This window comes from Microcebus murinus, chromosome 12, assembly GCF_040939455.1.
Source record: "Microcebus murinus isolate Inina chromosome 12, M.murinus_Inina_mat1.0, whole genome shotgun sequence".
Lineage (NCBI taxonomy): Eukaryota > Metazoa > Chordata > Mammalia > Primates > Cheirogaleidae > Microcebus > Microcebus murinus.
Window position 1 is genome coordinate 40,566,761 of NC_134115.1, and position 20,403 is coordinate 40,587,163.

General features: G+C 33.1%; 1 protein-coding gene across 11 annotated transcripts in view; it reads right to left on the reverse strand.

Annotated features, from left to right (window-relative positions):
* Nucleotides 1-20,403, reverse strand: part of MPDZ (multiple PDZ domain crumbs cell polarity complex component) — a 169,558-nt gene that overhangs the window by 90,218 nt on the left and 58,937 nt on the right. For all 11 annotated transcript variants that reach the window (XM_012769621.3, XM_012769617.3, XM_012769616.3 and 8 more), the window contains 9 exons: nucleotides 20,061-20,189; nucleotides 18,203-18,412; nucleotides 15,486-15,600; nucleotides 15,070-15,158; nucleotides 5,233-5,416; nucleotides 4,382-4,450; nucleotides 2,595-2,701; nucleotides 1,915-2,061; nucleotides 925-1,089 (listed from right to left, as the gene is read on the reverse strand). In XM_012769621.3, the coding sequence (XP_012625075.2) occupies nucleotides 925-1,089; nucleotides 1,915-2,061; nucleotides 2,595-2,701; nucleotides 4,382-4,450; nucleotides 5,233-5,416; nucleotides 15,070-15,158; nucleotides 15,486-15,600; nucleotides 18,203-18,412; nucleotides 20,061-20,189 (1,215 nt within the window). The remainder of the gene's footprint in view (nucleotides 1-924; nucleotides 1,090-1,914; nucleotides 2,062-2,594; nucleotides 2,702-4,381; nucleotides 4,451-5,232; nucleotides 5,417-15,069; nucleotides 15,159-15,485; nucleotides 15,601-18,202; nucleotides 18,413-20,060; nucleotides 20,190-20,403) is intronic.

A 20,403-nucleotide genomic window follows, 5' to 3' on the forward strand; every position in this document is an offset into this window, starting at 1 on the left:
ACAATTTGGAATTATGTTTCTTGTTCTACCCTATTCTAATCACCCATGTGAATATTAAACTATATACTTTATTCTTCAAAGTTTTTAAATTATTCCATTGTGATGATTCCTTCAGTATAATGTAAATCAAATCCTAACATCATCTTTCATTATACCTTAAATGAGATTTAACTAGATTACCAATTATGCAAAGTCAAAATCTTCATTTTACATATCGATTGTGTATCCTCGCAAAAGCTGATTAGCTCTATTTCTTAACATTTTGATCTGAATGGAAAAGAATAAGCAAACAGGAAAATTGGAGTTTCTGGATGTCACAGAGAATTGTCTGACCAGTAGCATTATGAGCTCAAATTTTTCATATTTTGAAGGTATAATGTGCAAATGAGTAAGACCTACATATACAGAAGTGCTGTGCTCGATTTTAGCCATTCACTAAGCACTAACTGTATGCCAGGTACATAACTGAAAAGGTTATATAAAAGTATCTTTTACTACATGTGGACTATATACACACTATTTACATATATCAGTTTTCTCTTCTGCAAATAGAGACAATATGAGCATCTATTTCATAGGAATACTGCAAGTAAATAATACAAGTATATAGTGTGCAATTATATATAATATTATTAATCACCTTATTCAACCTTCAGAACACCTCTTTGAGATAGGCATCGTAACTTACATTTTACAGAGCAGAAAACTGAAGATTAGAAAGATGGATGATTTGCCCAACTTTGCACAGCTAGCATCAAGTCTTATTCAAACTCAGCTCTGTCTAACTTGAAGGTCTATCCTATAAACCATGAGCTATGTGAGGAAATCAAAAATCAAATTTTTTTAAAGCCTAAAAAGTTTTTAAATACTATCTAGCCTTTCCATTATACATTCAGATTAGCCCCATGTCTGTAAATGTAATACCTTTTCTGTTAGCTCAATATCACATAAGTCCAGGCTATCCAATTCTGATTGGGTGGTGGGAGGCACAGTTCGACGACAGCACACCATGGTCACTTCTATAGGCAGTTCTTTCAAGATATTCACCACATCTTGGTGGTTTTCCCCAAGCAAAGTTATGCCATTTACCTGTGGGAAAAGATACATTTTCCAAGAAAGAACATTTCTTTTAAATACAATTTTTTATTAAATAAATATACATTTTACTATGGTGATTACCATAGTTCTGTGCTCAGAACTACAGTTAGACCTGTGGAAATACTATCTAGAACAATTTATGTGAAAGTTTAGAGTTTGTTGGAATTGGAGCTTCTACAGCATTGACAGGAAAACCACTAGCTTTCATTCATGTTTGATATACCAATGTAAGATTTTGGGAAAAGGCGAGGTAATAAAAATATTCCCAAAAGATAAAGGGGGAAAAAAAGGTTTAAAAAATTGCCATTTTATACAATTATTAATTGAAAAAAATGGCATATATGGTATGCTAACATGTTATAAAAATGGAGGAAAGAGCATATTCAAACTTTCCTATTTATGAATTTAAAATACTAGCAGATTACACAGAAACAAATATACCAGTAGTTACCTAATGAAGGGTGATAAGAACTGGGTGGATGGGATGTTTATCTCTGTATTCTCTGCAATTGAGACATGTAAACGTATTGCCTATTCTCAAAATTGAATAAATATTTAAAAATTTCCAAAGAACATTTTTATAATTCTTTGGACCTAATGAAAAAAAAAAAAAAACAGCATGGAATTAGGTCTGAAATTCAATGTGCATAGAGGTGTGAAATTTCTGCTTTGGGCAGTTTTTATTTGTAGATGTCCTACAAGCATTCTTTGGAGGGGAAATTTAAAATAAGGACTTCCTTATTCACCATATTAAGGCTCCTGCAGCCTTTTCAAGAGCCTTATTTAAGAATAAGAAAGAACAGCATAACTCCTTACTTCCAATAGCTCATCTCCACTGAAAAGCTTCCCACTGTGTCCAACAGGACCTTCTGGTAGAACAGATCTGATAAAGTGATGTCCCACTGTTGCTTCCAGACTTATCCCCAACCCACTGTTCTCACTAAACTTGCTCACGTGGGCCACCTGTAAAAAGAAAAATCACCACAATTCTAATACTCTTCCTTTTTTTTAATTCACATACACTTTATGTTCACCTAAAATGGTCAACTTTCCCACAAAGCTTCAAAAACATTAATGTAAAACTGCAAAGCTTTGGAGCTTTGCCCTTGAAAGAATACTGGTATCTTTCAGTTTCATGAAACAACACAAAATGAAAACGAAGCAGCTATTACCTAGATCTCTTTTGCTTCTCATAAATAGGTACAATTTCTTGCATTGTTTCCTAGATAAGGAAAATGAGATTCAGAGAGGTTACCTTAACCAGAGTGACACCGATGGAAAAGAGCTTGGAACCTAAGCAGTCTGAACCTAGAACCACACTCCTGACCTTATGCTGTTTCAAGGGACAACAATGGTTTTAAAATTAATAGCATTAAATGCCTACATTTGATACTCCTCTGGGACTCTTTCTGATGATTACCTTTATTACTGCCATAAACTTCCTGCTCAAATATCACTATAAGTTAGGAAACAAGGGAGGGGGTAAGCTAACCTACCACTATTTCATAGTTAATTCCCATAATCCTTTGCCACTTTGTCAGCAGGACAGCTTCTTGTTGTGCATCTTCTATTGCTTCTATCTTGGCTGGTAGTGATGGACACCCTGAAATAATCAGGGCAACTAAGTTAGTGACAAACTACAAAAATCGCTATATCTTTACATTCTATACCAGGGACACTGTGATCAGAAAACCTGTCTATAGTAGTCAGACTTTTCACCCAATATTTAGGTTACTTTCATTTCTAGTCTTATTTTAATAATTTAATTTAGAATCCCACAGTTTGACACTATTCTCTTTTAATAGATGTCTTTTAGATCTTAACTATATTTACATCAAGGCATCACATATTACCTAACTTTTTTAAAAAGTATGAGGACTCAGAGTTTTTCCTAGGATTCACCTGATAGTCCTTTGGTGACTCTATAGTAGAAAATCATGTCACCTTCTATGTCAGTTTGCCTTTCATTTTCATTTACTTCTTCAGAGGAAAAAGGACTATATACTATTACTTAGCAAAAAAAAAATTAACAAATAATGTATAAAACTCCATGTACAATGAGAAAATACCGATAACAAATAATGAAAAAGTGAGATTGTACAATAACATAAAAGCCTACAATTGGAATCTCTCTAATTGGCCAAAAGAGAAATGATAAACAAAATACCACTAAACAAACTATGTAAACAATATTAAATTTAAAATGCTTAGCTAAAATAAGAAACTGGTTGAGAAGAATTTAAAAGTCATAATCAAAGATTTTGATATTTCATCACAGTTTTTATTTTTTATTTAAAAAGAGAGTCTCACTCTGTCACCCAGGCTACAGCACAGTGACATGATCATAGCTCACTGCAACCTCCAACACCTGGTCTCAAGTGATCCCAAAGGGCTCAGCCTCCCAAAGGGCTAAGATTATAGGTATGAGCCACCACACCTGGCTTCATCATAGTTCTTACTCATAAAAGTTGTCTATCACAAATTTCCATTATGCAGTACTCTCTAAATTAATTTTTTAATATCCCCTTTAGCATTCAGATTTCAAATTTAAAGATGTTCCAAAATGCAGAGTTCTCCCATCCAAGTACTAACCAGGCTCAACCCTGCTTAGTTTCTGAGATCAGACGAGCTTGGGCGCATTCAGGGTGGTATAGCTCTAAAAATTTTTTAAAATAGCTTAATGGTCTTCTGGTCCAAGTTTGTATAAAAAAAATGAATTAAACAGAGCCTAGGTTTATAGTAAGAGAATTCTCAGGAAGCTTGATAATTTCTCTGTATAATTACTTTGCAGACCAACTTCCCAACATTAAAACTTAGAACTCTTGAGAAACTGAGAAATGAGAAAAAGCCTCCCAAAACTGAATAGTTTCTATTCCTAAGAGCATATACTTTAAAGATTCTCCTGCATTTACTTTAAAATACTTTAAAATTTTATTACTGTTTGCTCAATAAGGTAGAGATACGTTGGCTGTATAGAAACAAGGAGATTTTACCACAACCAAGTACATAGTCTATTAATTCCTAAGGAGTTCTTGTTAAAAAGAAAAAGAAAAATGTAGAAGAATGAGTAGACTGACTCAGGAAGAAAATATACCAGCTATAATTGAACCATTTTAATCTATAAGAGCAATTAGTCACATTTATAAATAGAGATTTAAAAGCATTTCTTTTTTGAAAGATATTTATTTTAGCAACTTACAGTATATCCATAGCATCCCATTTGCAAAAATTATTTCTCTTAAAACACAATGAACAACATAATAACTGGGTTCTAGGTGTTTACCTTCCTCAATTGGTAATATGTTGGCATTTCTCCTCAAAGATAAAGAATCTTCATCTTTTTCATAATTTTCTTAAAGATAAAAATATTTTAGTAGTTACATCTTAAATATATTTAAGCATTTGAATTTTTTGAAATCCACTGTATTTATTTGAACCCCTAGATGAGAGTCTGTTTTTTGAAGATAAACTTATCAATAACAATATGTACTTAAAGGAAAGTTCTGCTAACAGACAAAGAAGTTAACACATTTCTTTTGTGATTTGCTTCCCCACCTCCTACTACTGCAGCAAATAATATATGGCATATACATCAAAATGGTCAACAGTTTTAAAAATGAAACAGCATGTTCCAGCCAACAGCTTGACTTCTACCAATAAACCTTTCCATCACTGAGTTACATGGAGATTTCAGTAATTTACAGAGACATACACGTAAAAACAGCTTATGAGTGATATTTCTAAATGTGTAAATTCAATTCCTTCAAGGAAAATCTGGGCATGTAGAGTTATCCTGGGGCTCACATAAATAGTCCAGGTAGAAGACTGTCCCCCCAAAGAACATTGCAATGACATCCAGAAGTAAGGCAGGAACAGAAAAGTAAATGACTCTGCATGTTTCCAATTGAGAAATAGTGACAATGATGAATAGGATAGAAATCTGCTTTATTCAGAAACCCATTCTACGGTTTAAGGGCACATTTCTGGTTCTAGTTAATCATAATTTATTAAAATTTCTTTTTCTACTTGGTTCATAATAAGTAGTTGAGGGTAAAAAATGATTTTTTAATTCAATTATTTCAGAATTAGAAAAATATAAAGGTCTAATTGAAAACTAGATTAATATGACATTACCTTTGCTTATGATGGCATTAATAGGAGACAGATCTGCATCTTTCATGACATCTTCTCTTGACTTGATCTCAGCTTCCTTCTTTATTCCTCTCCTCAGGAGTGTCAGGTGCACTGTTTGTCCTGTGTGTCGCAGTACCTCTACTGCCTGCTGATTAGTAAAGCCCTGAAGGTTTGTGCCATCTACCTGTGATAAAAAGATGTTAAATAAATGGATATTTGTATTAAAAATTCACAAAATGCATATTTACTATTTGTTAGTGAGAAAAGAATAGAGAATGAGTATTCCCCTAATTGGGGGATAGGCAATAATACTCTCACCTGTTTGGGGACAGTTAGGGCAAATGCACCAGAATGACTTGGGAGGGTTCTGTTTGTGTTATTTAACATAGATTCTGAAATACCACTTCTAGGAATTATGAGCCAATAGTTACAGGGTAGGGCCCAGGCTCTATGCTGTTTAAAATATTCTTTTATACTCTTTAGGTGATCCTGATGCACAGTCAAATTTGGAAACCAGAATTATGCACGATAAAAAGGTACAGAAGACAGTGATGAAAGCATTCACTAAGAGCACCGATGTATCCCAAAATCATATTTATGCTGCCTTTTAAAAAAAGAAAAAAACAAAGACAATAAAACTGTCTTGTTATTTCCTTGTCTCTTCAAAAAATATATGTGATTTTCACTATTTCTAGTTCACAAATGATAAAACATTTGAAAATTCTCCTGTGATCTTTCCAAAATACAGATGTGATCATATCACCCCAACCCTGCCTTATATAGAACACTCTTAGGACAATGCTACAAATCCTCCAAGTGTCTCCACCTGCCATCATCACTATCACCCACCATCACCAACCCCAATTTGCATGATGCTGCCCATTACTCTCTGCCTTCCAGCCACAGAGAGTCCATTTCCATTCTTCTAACTTGCAGCATTCCCTTCATCCACAGGGTCTCTGTAAGTCCTGTTCACTCAGCCTAGACTCTGGACAGCTCACTTTAGCCCATGCTTTTTCTTATTAGTTCACTTACAAAACATCTATAATTGCTTTAGATTTTAATTCAATAGTTATTTACACAATTAAACTACCTTGATGTCCTTGACTATAGTCAAAGTCCCCTTTTGCCCATTTTTCCTCATAGTACTTCTCAAAATTTTAATTTCACATTTTCTGTCATTATGTCGTTTATCATTGTATGCTCCAAGGACAGGTTCTGTGTCATTTTTTATTACAGTAGTGTCATCAAAAGATAGCTCTGTCTGCACAGTAGCTATTCATCCCAAATAAAAGTATAGAGCCAGTGGCTCATATGTCCAAGATTTATTAATAAAGCAAATAACCTTTTAGGATAGACAAATACAGACTTCAACACAAAATTTTTAAAAATTCATAAAATCACAGTAAAAATTTTGGAAAAGTAGAATAAATTTAATGTTGAAATTCAAAATCATTGATATTTAATTTTTAAATTGTGAAATGTCTTTAACTGTGATATGGCTATAAAATGGGTAACTGTCATGCTTTTCTTAAGCACAGTGCTGGCAATAGTAGGCACTCAAATATTTACTAAATGAATGAGAATTATAAGATCTAGATCAGTGGTCCCCAAGATGGAGTACCCTTACTGCAAAGGTTTCTAGAAGAATACAAGATTTCTAATTAAACATTTTTAAAACTCATTTGTGTTACAGATACGTGTATGAGTGTTTGTGTACATATGTATATATATACACAAATATAAGATCTATGTTAATTATATAGAGAGAATATATAACAACATATACATGAATATATAGAGAAGAGGAAAGAAAGGAAGAAATGAGTAATTATTTTTACTAATGGTGATATTTAATCAAAAATCTAGAGTTCCCTGATCTAGATGACAATCCCCTGCTTTGTGAGTTCCTTAAATCTTTTATGATACATATGAGCTAGATGGTAATTTGAACATAGGTGCCTGACTCTCTCTTTTTTCCACTAGCCCCACCCTGCTGATTCCCTTTTGGAAAGATTAACAAAACATAACAGAGAAAATACCATAACAAATTTGGAAACCAAAGGACAAAGGTCCCTACACCAGTAACTTGGAGTAATTTCTAATAGCAATGGTCTGGACATGGCCAGGTGGAAGGCAGGCCAGATGAATTTTCATATATGTGGAAATAGCTTGTCTGATCTACAAAAATAAACTTCAGTAAAAATCAAACACTACCCTCTCACTAAAGGAGACAATCAGATGGTACACCTGGATTCTAACCAGTAACTACAAAAAATACACCAACTGCGGGGCACATGCAGCAGCACAGAATTACTTACTTGTAATGAAATCACCTTAACCACACATGTGTACACACACACATACACACACAATTCTAACTCCTGGCTATACAACAAACACAGAAAACAAGTCCTTTGATATACAGAGGCAAAGTTCCCCATTGTGATGCCCTACCACTGGTTTCCTCTCTATTTTGTTTATCTACAAATGAATCAAGAGAAACTATAGTAAATTTAAACTTTCACCTTCCTTCTTGCTTTGTTAACACCCAAATCTTCTGACAAAACCCACACAAATGTCCAGTAGAATCCATTTCAATTCCTATTTTTACAAGCACACCTCTTTTTGAGAATGACCAAAGGTAACAGGATACGGAATAAGAAAACCACAGTCCAAAAGAAGATATGCACACTAAAACATCAGTGCATGTATCTTCCTATGAAATTGTTATTGCAGTGAACAGTAAAAAAGACATTTCCTGAAACTTACATTCAAAATAATTTAGATTTCATTGTATTTATGAAAGTAGGGATTATAATTACAAAAAAGAAAAAATATTTACCAAAAGGAAAAAGAAAATTGTTACAATGAAAGCAGTCAATAAGATTTTAAATACTGCAAAAATAAAATAAGCAACTAGAAGACAGGATCATGCAAGTTTTCCAATATCTCAGAGGAAAAGAAACAGATAAAAATGATTAGATAAATTAGACTAGAGAAACATAGGCTAATCTAGGAAATCTGAAATACTTGTGAGAGGAATTATAAGGAGAAGAAAAGAGTAAGGGAAAAAATAATCAAAGAAATGATTAGAGAAGAGAAATTTAGCCAAGTCTACAAATCAAAGAGGCACATGAAAAAAACAGAAAATGAACGAAATAAAAATCTAACATCTGGATATATCCTGATAAAATTCTTGTATTTCAAAGATCAAAAGAAAAAATCTATTAGCCTCTAGGCAGCAAAGAGAGAATGATCAGGTTACCTACAGAATTTGCAATAAAGAAATTACTAACAAAGAATTCTATAATTAGTGTAATGTATGTGAAAATGAAAATTGTGGTTGAGATGCTATAATTATTGATATCCTATACCAAAGTGACTTTAAAAAGGGGCCACCAAGCAGCACTTTAGTTGGTAAAGACCTATAATTCACACTTATTTAAGGCATAAAAGGGCTGGGTTGTTAAAGATTAGGAAAAACTTAAGAGGAAGATTTTTTTCTTTCTTTCTTTTTTTTTTTCCTTAAGAGAAAAGAGTTCTGTAGGTAAGTCTCCACCCCAGCAACTCAGGTATTTCTCCTTTGGCCTCAAGGCAGAAGAGCTGCAGTAGAGGAGGACACAGTAGATTGTATCTAACTCCATCAAGAGGACAAGGAAGAAGACTTTTAGCTGATTTGACAATGGAACAAGAGAAATTTGCTGTTAATGTTGGGACCAGCTCAACTCCCTGACTTTGGATGTGGACCAGAGGAGGACCACACACATAAGAAAGCCAGGTTCAAGTCATTTTGAAACCTACCTGAGTACCTCTAGGGAATGAGGAGACCCAAAAGAGAGAATTTATAGAACAGACCTCTAAGATACAAGGGCCAAGGGCAAGAAGAGTCAGCTAGATGAAAAATCTATCATTTATCATTCATGGAAAGTTAAACCAAATAACTATCCATTGAGACCTCCAAGGAGCCCAAGAAGGAACCCTAAGAGACAGTCAGTTTTAAACATCTGCCAGACTAATGGAGCACAAAGCCATCTTACAGCAGTACCAGTAAAAGACAAAATTTCCCCTCCTCCTTCCTTCTCTTTGTTCTTGCATCCTTTACACCATAGAAGCCCACAATAAGGTGAAAGAAAGTTAGGTGGAGAAAGACAGGCTGGGTGGTACACTCCATATCCCTAAGTAAGTCATCAGTTGGTATCAGGCTTCTGATAGGCCAGGGAGTACTTTAAAATTAGATTATTATTTAGTATGGAAAAGTTTTAATTACTAAACTAGAACTGTATTTGGTGATTTTGATGGGTCACAGGATATTTTATTCTCTCAGAATAACCTAAGTCATGGGACTTGGCTAAGATTTCTTTTAGTGGAAAGGGAAGTACCTTCCCCATTAAAAATTAAAAGGAGCAGTTGATGACAAGAGTTTTAAAGTTGTTTAAGATTGTATCCACTAAATCCTCCTTGTCCAATGTATCTGTTATCCCCAGCCAAATTGTCAATGTATAAGAAGACAATAGAAGTAGACACAAAAAGTTTAGAAAGTCTACCAACATGATCTCGTCCTGTAAGATTTACTCAAAACACTCTAGGTGAATGAAAGATTAATCAGATTTAAAAATCAAAGTAAGAAAACTGTGGCATACAAGATCCAATGCAAAGCAACAAAATAAGAAAAATTCAAATCTAAATGACACTATTATGCAACAAAACTAAATTCAAATGCTTCAAGTCCTTAAAAGAGAAGATATATAAAGTGGTATGTAATAATCTGTTTATAACAACTAACAACTGTAAACAAAGTCAATGAATAAGGCTGCTTAAATGTATCACAGTAGATCTATATGTGCTTAAAGAATAAATTTTTAAATTTATTCTTTAGGTAAATTTTTAAGTAAAATAAAAAATAAAAAGGAATAGACAAATATGATACTATTTAATTATAATAACACAAAAATTTTCTAAATTTTAAACTATAAACTATTATTAATGGTTTCTATGAGATAGTTTTTTAGTGATGTTCAAATTTTATACTTTATAAAATTTTAAACCTCAAGGATAAAAATTAATCTAAAATAAATTAACATGTTATTTGCTCTCATAATAAAGCAAAAAAAAACACAGCAAAAATTTCATTGTTGACGTTTCATGAAAATTCTTAAAAAGCACAGAACTTTAAGCTACAAGCTTTTCATTTGCAATAGATTTTTATCGTTCAACTTTTTAAAAATGAAGTTTCCTTAAGAAAAATCTAATGTGAATGGTTTTGCTTATTTAATACCAATAAACTTCAAATACTTAAAGAAAAAAAATGCATTTTTTCCTTTATCTTCAAAACTTGATGACTTGAATTTCAAAATGTATTCCTTACCCAAATGTCAGATGATAGTACTAGCACAGAAGAAATTGCTATAATGGAATAGTCATGGACTTTTAAACTTAGACTTCCATTCAAATTTCTCAATATCTTCATCTGCAATATAGAAATAAAAGAACCTACTTTCCCAGAATTAGAACATTTTACTGGGAAGATACTCAAGAGCTGATATCATTATTAAAAGAGTGAACAAGCGAGTAAAAAACATAAAATCCCCAAGGCTTTAGGAGAGCAGTTTTTGTTCAACATAATCACATCCATGCAACATATGAGCAAAAGTCACTGAAGCCTAAAGCTGGGGCCCCAGTTAGCTCTGGTCCTTCTTTATGACAAGAAGAAAGTCAAGAGGTCAGTTCAGACCCAACAGTACCACAGACAAGTGTGTAGTGGAGCTGGGTACAATGACAGCAAACTGCCTATGCATTATCTCATAAGAAGAAGAAATTTAATATCCTCATAATCATAATGTGCACTGCAGATACCACAAGTAACTGGAACAATTATAGGGGAGAAATAGTAGTTGGAACAACTCGCAAAACCTGGTCCCTTAACACACTCAACCTAGCTTGCCAACCTCTCCTCTAACACAGCCTATATATATTAAGAGAGAACTTGAAACTTATTAACAAAGTCACAGAACATCAAAAGCAACATTTGACACTTTTCCTTATTTATATGTTTGTTTAATAATTTTTTTCAAATTTTTTATCATAATTCCATACAGCTTTTAGCATGGATCACTGAATATCAAAGTAAAAAGAATGAGTATATGATTTTATCTAATGACAAGTTTGGCCAAATTTTTGAAAAATAAAAAAACTGTTTTTGTCAAATAATTGTTATACAGAATACCAACATATAAAATGGGATAAAAGGAAACATTTGCTCCCTGTCCCTATAATACTTATAGCAAAACCCCAGGAGTCCACAGAATACAATTTGCAAAACAGGAATCATATAACAAAATTGTTTTAAGTTGCAAAATAACACTTCCTCAAAATAGTAAGAAATAATAGATTATGGTTCCAATAGCTGCTGCTGTCAAAACAAAAATTGAACAGACAAAGACTGCAGTTGTGAAAATGCAACTGGGTATGAATGACTTTACTAAAAATATCTGAAAAGACCACAAGATGGTGATATTTCCAACAAAATTAATGCATATCCAAAAGCACTGCATGATGCTCACCCAGAGTTTGAGATGCTTCTAACATTGTAGTAAGAAAATGTTGCTAAAAATTAAAATTAAAAATCAGAATATGGACAACAGTGAAGACAAGTGATTTCATTGCACGCAAGAAAACAATTCAGAGAAAGGATATTTCTGCCTTCGAGTCAACAATTTCCTTCATCACTGACCTTGCCTAAGAATTATATTTGACATTCCACTTATATAAGAATGAAAATAATGACAAATTTGAAGGGAAGCAACTGTGAGATTCTCAAATATGTAATCACTTTAGGGCCTCAATAAATATCTGATTAATTATTTAATTGCTACCAGGTATTTTAAATAAAGTACTCAATTGGTTCTCCTAAAACATCATACAAGGGAAGTTTCCTTACCCCAATTTTGTAGGTAAAGAAACTGAATCAAAAAGCTTGCTAAGTGGATAAACATAGACTTATCCCAAGAATCAGGAATTCCACTCCTAAGTGTATACTGAAGAAAAATCAAAACGTTCATCCACATAAAAATTTGTACAAGAATGTTCATAGCAACATTATCCATAACAGCCAAAAAGTAGAAACCACCCAAATGTGCATCAACTGATGAATGGGTAAATAAAATGTGGTATATCCCATACAAAGGAATATTATTCAGCAATAAAAGGAAATAAAGAACTGATAAAAAAACAGCTAAGCCTTGAAAACATCATGCTAAATTTTTAAAAAAGTCAGCTACAAAGCACCACATCTTATATGATTCTATTTATATGAAATGTCCAGATTGGCAAATCTGGACAGAAAGTAGATCGGTGGTTGCCTAGGACTAGGAGGATGGAATAATCAGGGAGTGACTGCTAATGAGGATGAGGTTTCTTTTTAGGTAATGAAAGTGTTCTAAAATCAATTGTGGTAATGAATGCACAACTCTGTGAATATACTAAAAGCTATTGAACTGTACACTTTAAATGAGTGAATTGTATGGTATGTGAATTATATTTCACTAAGGTTAATTGTTTAAAAAGCTTTCTGAAGGATAATAAGGTAACTTAGAGGAAAAAGAATTAGCTATATTTTCTATTTTTAATTCAGCATCAGACATGGATTTAGACTCCCCATTTATTCATTCTCTTTGCCTCACTTTCCCCCAACATTAAAATGTACAGTGGTTAATTTTCATTGTATAGTAAAATAGAGATACACAGAGGAAGCTCATTTCCAGCACATAGCCAGATCAGGTGGCAAACACAACTCGATATTTAGATTTCAAGGTGAACAGGTGTAGGTAGGAGTTTCACAGAACAAAACCCAAGAAGATGCAGGGAGTTGCAATGTAGACTCAAAGGGAAGAGATAAAGGACTCCTTTATTCTCTTTTTTTAAACATTGTGGTAGATAACACATAAAATTTAGCATCTCAATCATTTTTTTTTTTCTGTTGCCCAGGCTAGTTTCGAACTCCTGGGCTCAAGTGATCCTCCTGCCTTGGCCTCCCAAAGTGCCGGGATTACAGGTGTGAGCCACTGCACCAAGCCCCATTTTAATCATTTTTAATGTACAGTTTAGTAGCATTAAGTATAATATATTCACATTGTTTGTGCAACAGGTCTCCAGAACCTTTCATTTTGCAGAATTGAAACACTATACCCAATGAACAACTTTCTATTACCCGGTCCCCATTCCCTGGTAATCACCTACTTTTATGTTTTTTAAAGTCAGACTAGTTTCGATACCTCATATAAATGGAATCATACAGTTTTGTCTTTTTGTGACTGGCTTATTTCACTTAGCATAATGCCCTCTAGTTCTATCCATGTTGTAGCACGTGATAGGATTTCCTTCTTTTTAAAGACTAAATAACATTCCATTGTATGTACTGTGTTTCCCCAAAAATAATACAGGGTCTTATATTTTGTTTTCCTCAAGAAGACACCCTACGGCTTATTTTCAGGGGATGTGTTATTTTCCCCTCAAAGCCTCAGCCTGCAGCACGCACAGGATGTCCAGGATCTGACAAGAGGAGCCAACCTTGTTGGTGGGGCTGCCTGCACCTTTCGGGTCACCTCTGGGATAGTAGCTGTCACGATGGGGCAGATGAGAAGGGCTGCTTGCCTTCTTGACCGCTGCTCCTCGACAAAATGCGTGGGTTGTACAGATGTGCTGTGTAGCCATGCCCATCACTAGGTCTTATTTTCAAGGTAGGGCTTATATTGTGCAAATGCTTACAAATCCTGCTAGGGCTTATTTTATGGGTAGGTCTTATTTTCGGGGAAACACAGTATATAACAGTTTGTTTGTCTATTCATAGACATTTGGGTTTCTTCCAGGTCTTGGCTATTGTGAATAATAATACCGCTATGAACAAGGAGTCCTCTATCTTAAAATCCTACTTTTTCACTATTATTAAGAGTCCAACAGGACAAAAGAGATTTAATGAGGAAGAAACAAATAGTTATTGAGATTAATTAGTATTCCTTCCCCAAGATGTCTTCCAAATAATATTAATATATGTTCAGGAAAAGAAAGATCCTAAAAAAGTTTAAGAAATACTGAGGTTAAAAAGGTACACAGGTTTTTCTACTGCAGTACTTCTCAATTTTTCAGTGTGTTCTGTGAATCCCTAAAGGACCATATTGCATGCAGTTTTTTCTAAACTTATTTGACCAGGAAGCATTTGGTGCAGGGTCTCTTGGATTTGTGTTTCAGGGAGCAGTTTGGGGAGTCCAGTATACACTGACTGAAAGTCGGAATCTTTTATACACTGCCTTGAATAGCCATATATTTAAAACATATTAATATTAGTATAATAACTATGATTGATTGATCTAATTAGTTAGATTTATTTCTTTCATTGTTTTATATTTTTAGGGCTGAAAGAAGCTTTGGCCATGGAGTAAACAGTAATAGTATTCATTCAAAAAAAAATGAACACATCCTAAATTCAAATCCCATGACACTAAAGACCATGACATCTGGTCTTTACCTTTGGAGCATTTATAAGTAAAGGAAAAGTATAATACTAACATATCAAATTCATTACAACCAGTAATTGAATATATCAGAAATTATTCAAGAAATAAGCCTCCCTTTTAGAATTGAGATCAGTAAAGCTTCTATCCAATGCTTTTATTTTATTTCCACAAAATAATATAAAGGGGCTATAGTAATGACAGCCTCAAGGGGTCAAAGCAAACTTAAATTAGTACAGAGTTAACTAGTTCTCAAAATTAAGTAAACTAGAAGAATGCAATTTTCAACCATGAAAATTAAAAAGGTATTATTAAATGTGCAACTTACTGCTATAATTTGGTCTCCAATTTGAATTCTTCCATCATGTTCAACAGCACTGCTTTTTGTAATGCTCTTTACAAAGATTCCTGAAGGTTCTAAGATTAGAAATAGGTTATTTTTCGCTATTTACAATGAATATCCATCCTCCATTCTCCAAATATAAAGTCCTAATTTTAAATAAATATGTATCCACAAGTGATACAAACAAAACCTTGAGGAGAAACTTAGACTAGAGAATAAGACAATTGTTTTGTGTTTCTTAAATACAATATCAGAGACACCTACATCAAATTACTCCTAAGGAAGTTTTCAACCAGTTTACCCAACAATCTGAAAACATGTAATGTTGATTCACTGTTTTATAATATACTACATATTAAATGTAATTACCAAGTCTACAAAAATTTAATGTTTTAAATTACCTAATTTTTTATCTCCAATGTAACCAGCAATGGTAATTCCTAATCCTTGGACATTTTTAGTGAGTTCCACATCAAATGTCTCATTTTCTTCACTTTTCTGAGTAGAAGCATCAACCTAAAATAAAATCAATACATACACAGAGAAATAAACATGTTAAAAAACAAGACACGTTCAAAAAGCCACAGCTTTAATTTAGGAATAATACGATATAATAAAGTGTCAGAGAACTCTGCAAGAGAATTATGGTAGAGATTGCTCTTTCAATCATGACAACATGGACTGAGAGTCACATTTTTGCTCAGAAAGGAAGGTTGGAATAAGGTTGACTCATCTTCTTATCAGAGAGATATATTACTATTTGTATACACTAAATTTTAAAAATCAAATAACAAATTCTATTTTAAGAAATGGCTCATCTAAATTTCTAAAGAAGTCAGGATGTAGTACAGTTGAAAGAACTCAGGTTTTGAATTCAGATCAACAAATCCAAACCTAGCTTTGTCACTTAATCTAGAAAGAAAACATCTACCAGGAAAAGAATAACAATGACCAGTCCAGCCACCACTTATTGAGCAGTTTCTATGTAACTGGCACTTGACTTGTCTTAATCCATTATTCCTTATAACAAACCCATGAGGTAAGTACAATTATTATATCTTCCTAAGGAACATAAATTTATCCAAGAACAAAGAGCTAGCAATCTGGTAGAGGTAGAATTCAAATCCAGATAGTTTGGTTGAAGAGCCCTTGCTCTTAAATGACATATGGTATGTAAAATCCCTAAGAGAATATAGGGGCCATAGTGCCTATATGTTAGTTGCTATTATCTTAAATTTATAGTCGATTCTAACAACATGAATATGAGTTAATCTATCCTGCAGATATTTTACTAATAGGCTGGTGCCCTATTTTGAAAACCAGTGAAATGCACCAAGGAAGTATTTTAAGTTGTTCTTTTATTTGTTTTGTAAATTCAGCCTTTACCATGAAAAGGCATTTATTTATAAGGAAAGTATGCCTTTCTGCATTGGCATTCGGGTTTCTCAGATGTCAGCTTTCTCTAACATGTAGAATTGTTATTAATTGCATGTTGGACAGAAGAGCAAAGCTCCCTAAAATTAAGCATTAGTGGACTGGTACAATAAGTCATCAATAAGCTATTGGTACTATGTACTAGCATTGTGTCAGCAGATTCTACAAAGAACCATAAGAAGAGCACAACAAAATCAAGGCTATGGGTTCTAATGGACATGCAGGTTGGAGCTGCATGCTAATATTTTCTAATTTTCTTTAAACAGACTCTGACTGTATTTCACTGATAGTCCACCTAAATGAGATATAATTTTACAGTAAAGTTTTATTTTTTTTCATTGCACATAATTATCTGTGCAAACTTAGCAAAAGTTTAAAGTTTAGATAATTACAAGAAAATGACAGGATGAAATCTGCTTCAATTGAAACAAATGTGTTTTCTATTTTTAATAAGACTTATGCGAGTGCTATTTTAGAGGGTGGCAATTTGACTATCGAATGGTTTTAAAAGGGGCACAAGCTTCAGAAATGATGATATGCACAGAATAGATATTTTTCTAAGCTTTCAATTACATCAAGTGGTTTTCGGTATTGCATTCATTTATATATCGCTGAATACAATGTTTTGTTTACCACAAAAGAATGCCATTTAAACAGTTTCATAAACAAGCTTTCTTTTTTCTCTTTGCAAAAAATAGCAACCAAACTCAATCCTAAAAACAACAGAATCATGGAAATTTCAAGTGTTCTAATAAAGTTTTAAAGGACTTGTGGAGGAGGTTAGGATATTAAAAAGAATTTGTAGCAACTACATAGAAAAAACTTTGATAGAAAAAAAACTTGAATGTTTTTACATCTATAGAAAAGGAATACAGACTTGCATTTGCTATACAGCTGATCTAGAAAATGGGTCTAATTCTCTTCTTAAATGTTTAAAAGATTTCTTGATAAAATCATTTTATTGCTATTTTATCCACCGTATCTGGTAAATTATAAACCAGCTGAGATAACCAATATTTTCCAATAATTTTAAAATTTTCTAGCTTTTTTCATATAAAGAACAAAGATAGAATGCTATGCCTATGAATAAAACTTCTATTATGACACCAAAAGCATAACTTTTATTTAAAAAATCATATAACTGAGTCAAGAATAATGACTATTCATTACAAATCTGATACAGTTCTAAGACATATCTTAAAACAATAACACTGAAAAGTTTTAGTAACCATTATTCACTCCCATCAAGCATGTCCCGACTCTTCAACCTCCACACATCCAAAACAAACACACAAAAAAGAAAGCTGTTGGTAGAAAATGATTAGAACTATGACCCACCTTACAGAGAGCCTTCCAATCAAGAGAAAGATAGAATTAAACATTTGAAGTATTATTTAAAATTTTATCCATACTCCAAAACATTATTCTCATAAATGTTCTGCTTAGGTAAAAATGTAAAATAATAATTCAGCATTTTTAAGCAACCTAATTTTTATGTTTTCTATATTATTCCTAATTAACAAAATATTAATAGTACTGGAAAGTCCCTACCTTTCAATTTTGTTCCATTATTTGGCACCAATATATGAACATTAATAAACCTAGTTTCTACATAAATATCACTGTCATCTATTATAAGTACAATTTTCTCTGACTTTCATGTTAACTATTTTTGCCTACTTACCCGTGTCTCCGGCATGGAAGATGGGGATGAGGAGAGAGTAATGCCCAAAGAGGTGGGTGTCGTATGTTCTTCTATGGCACCTCTTGCAATCATCAATTTAACTCTATTTCCACATTGCCTAAGGACCTGTGCTACTTGCTCACTGCTCATTCCTGCCAGATCTGTGTCACCAATCTTTAGAATGTGGTCTCCACTGCATAATCGCCCATGCTGAATAAAAAGGGATTGAATAAACTATGATTATGGTAACTGCATCAGAGATATCCTAAATCAAGGAAAAGGAATAATAAAAAATGGCAAATATATGAATTACCATTTATGGAATATTAAACATGTTATAATATTAACTGTCTTCTGAAACATCCTAGCGTCACCATGTGATATGAGTAATGAAATTCACAAATATTCCTTAAAGCAACAATTGATATAGACTTCTCATTTTGATTTTTACCTACTAAATGCAAGAAAAAAAAAATCCCTTTTGGTGATTTTTTTTTTTTTGAGCAACAGAAAGAAGAAAATTCCATTAAGCAAAGATGAAAAGAGAAGTTCATTATGCAAATACACATTGCTCAAAATGTGGTCATGAACCACAAGAAACCATTGTATTAATATCATGATTTTATTCCTGGACATTTCAATTATAAATGTCTCAAAAGAACTCACTTGCACCTGAAATCCTTGTGAGGTAAAAATCCAGCTAGATGTAGGGAGTGAAAAGCAGTTTTATAAGGCTCCATACTCATATAAGAGCTGTCCAATAGAAATTTCTGCAATGATGGAACAGTTCTACACTGTCCAATACAGCAGCTATTAGCAACATGTTGCTGTGAAGGACTTGAAATATGGCTAGTCCAACTAAGGAACTAAATTTGTAATTTCACTTAATTTTAATTAATTTAAATTTGAATTTAAAAAGTGCATGTGGCAAGCAGCTATAGTATTAGAGAGTACAGCTCTACACTGAAGATGAATCACATATCAGCAAGCTTGTCAACTGGGGACATTTCATTTGATACTGCTAAATGCTGGCTAATGTTTAATAGAAGAAAAATTTACATACTATTGTGCTACTGTTAATAATTCTAATGGCAAGATTACCATTAAATATGACTTTCATTTATGAATATTGGAAATGTTTGACAAACCTGACCTCCTAGTTTAAGTTCAAATGCACATGCAAAACAACAGTTTTATAAACAAAATGTTATATTCCAGTCAGCTTTATAAACAAAATGTTATATCCCTGGCAACAGTTACTTAAACTGGCAGACCTTGTAAAATTAAAATATAAGTCATAATTAATAAATGTATTAAATATTTTCTCACATATAGTGTAACAATGTTACATATCATAAATAGCAATGCTTCAATAAACTATGCTAAATAATACAAATAGGCTATACTTCAAATACAAAAATGATACCAGTGAGCCATCACTAAAGGAAGAAGTTGATCTTGCTTTTCCCCCCTCAGCAGTGAAGTTGTTTTTCATAACACTTTATGACTATAAAACAGCAGACTAAGTTTGTAATATGATTTATGTTCATAGCAGTGGGGTCTCGCTATATTGCCCAGACTGGTCTCAAACTCCTGGGCTCAAGTAATCCTCCCACCTCCACCTCCCATGTCCACTACAGGCACATACCACCACACCCAGCTTCACTGTCTCTTTTCAAAGGTATTCCTACCCTAGGTCTAAGAGAATACTTCAGGGACAGCCCAATAAAACAAAAGATTTTAATTTGGTTTCTTTGATATTATCTAAGGCCAAAGTTTCTTCTTTCCAACAAAAATGTAAAAGACAAAGCAATATTACTTGATAAAATAGCATAAAAGACCTACTGGAATTACATACCTGATCAGCTACTCCTCCAGGCAGAATGGTTTTTACTATCACACCAGTTGTTTTTCCCCCTATGATGCCAAATCCCAGACCAGATCCATCATTCACCAATTCAATAGTTTCCACATGCTGCCAGTGAAGCTAAAAACAAAGCTTGTATTTGAACTTGTAAAAATTTACAAAACACTAAAATGTTATATTACAGGAAAGATTTTTGTGATTATCACTTGGTTATGAAAATTAAATAATTGAATTCAGAGATAATAATGAGCCCTAACAATGTCCCTTTCATTTAGTATCCTTCCCTTTCAACAGAATGTCACTGCTATTGATATAATCATTCTAAAAATTATCA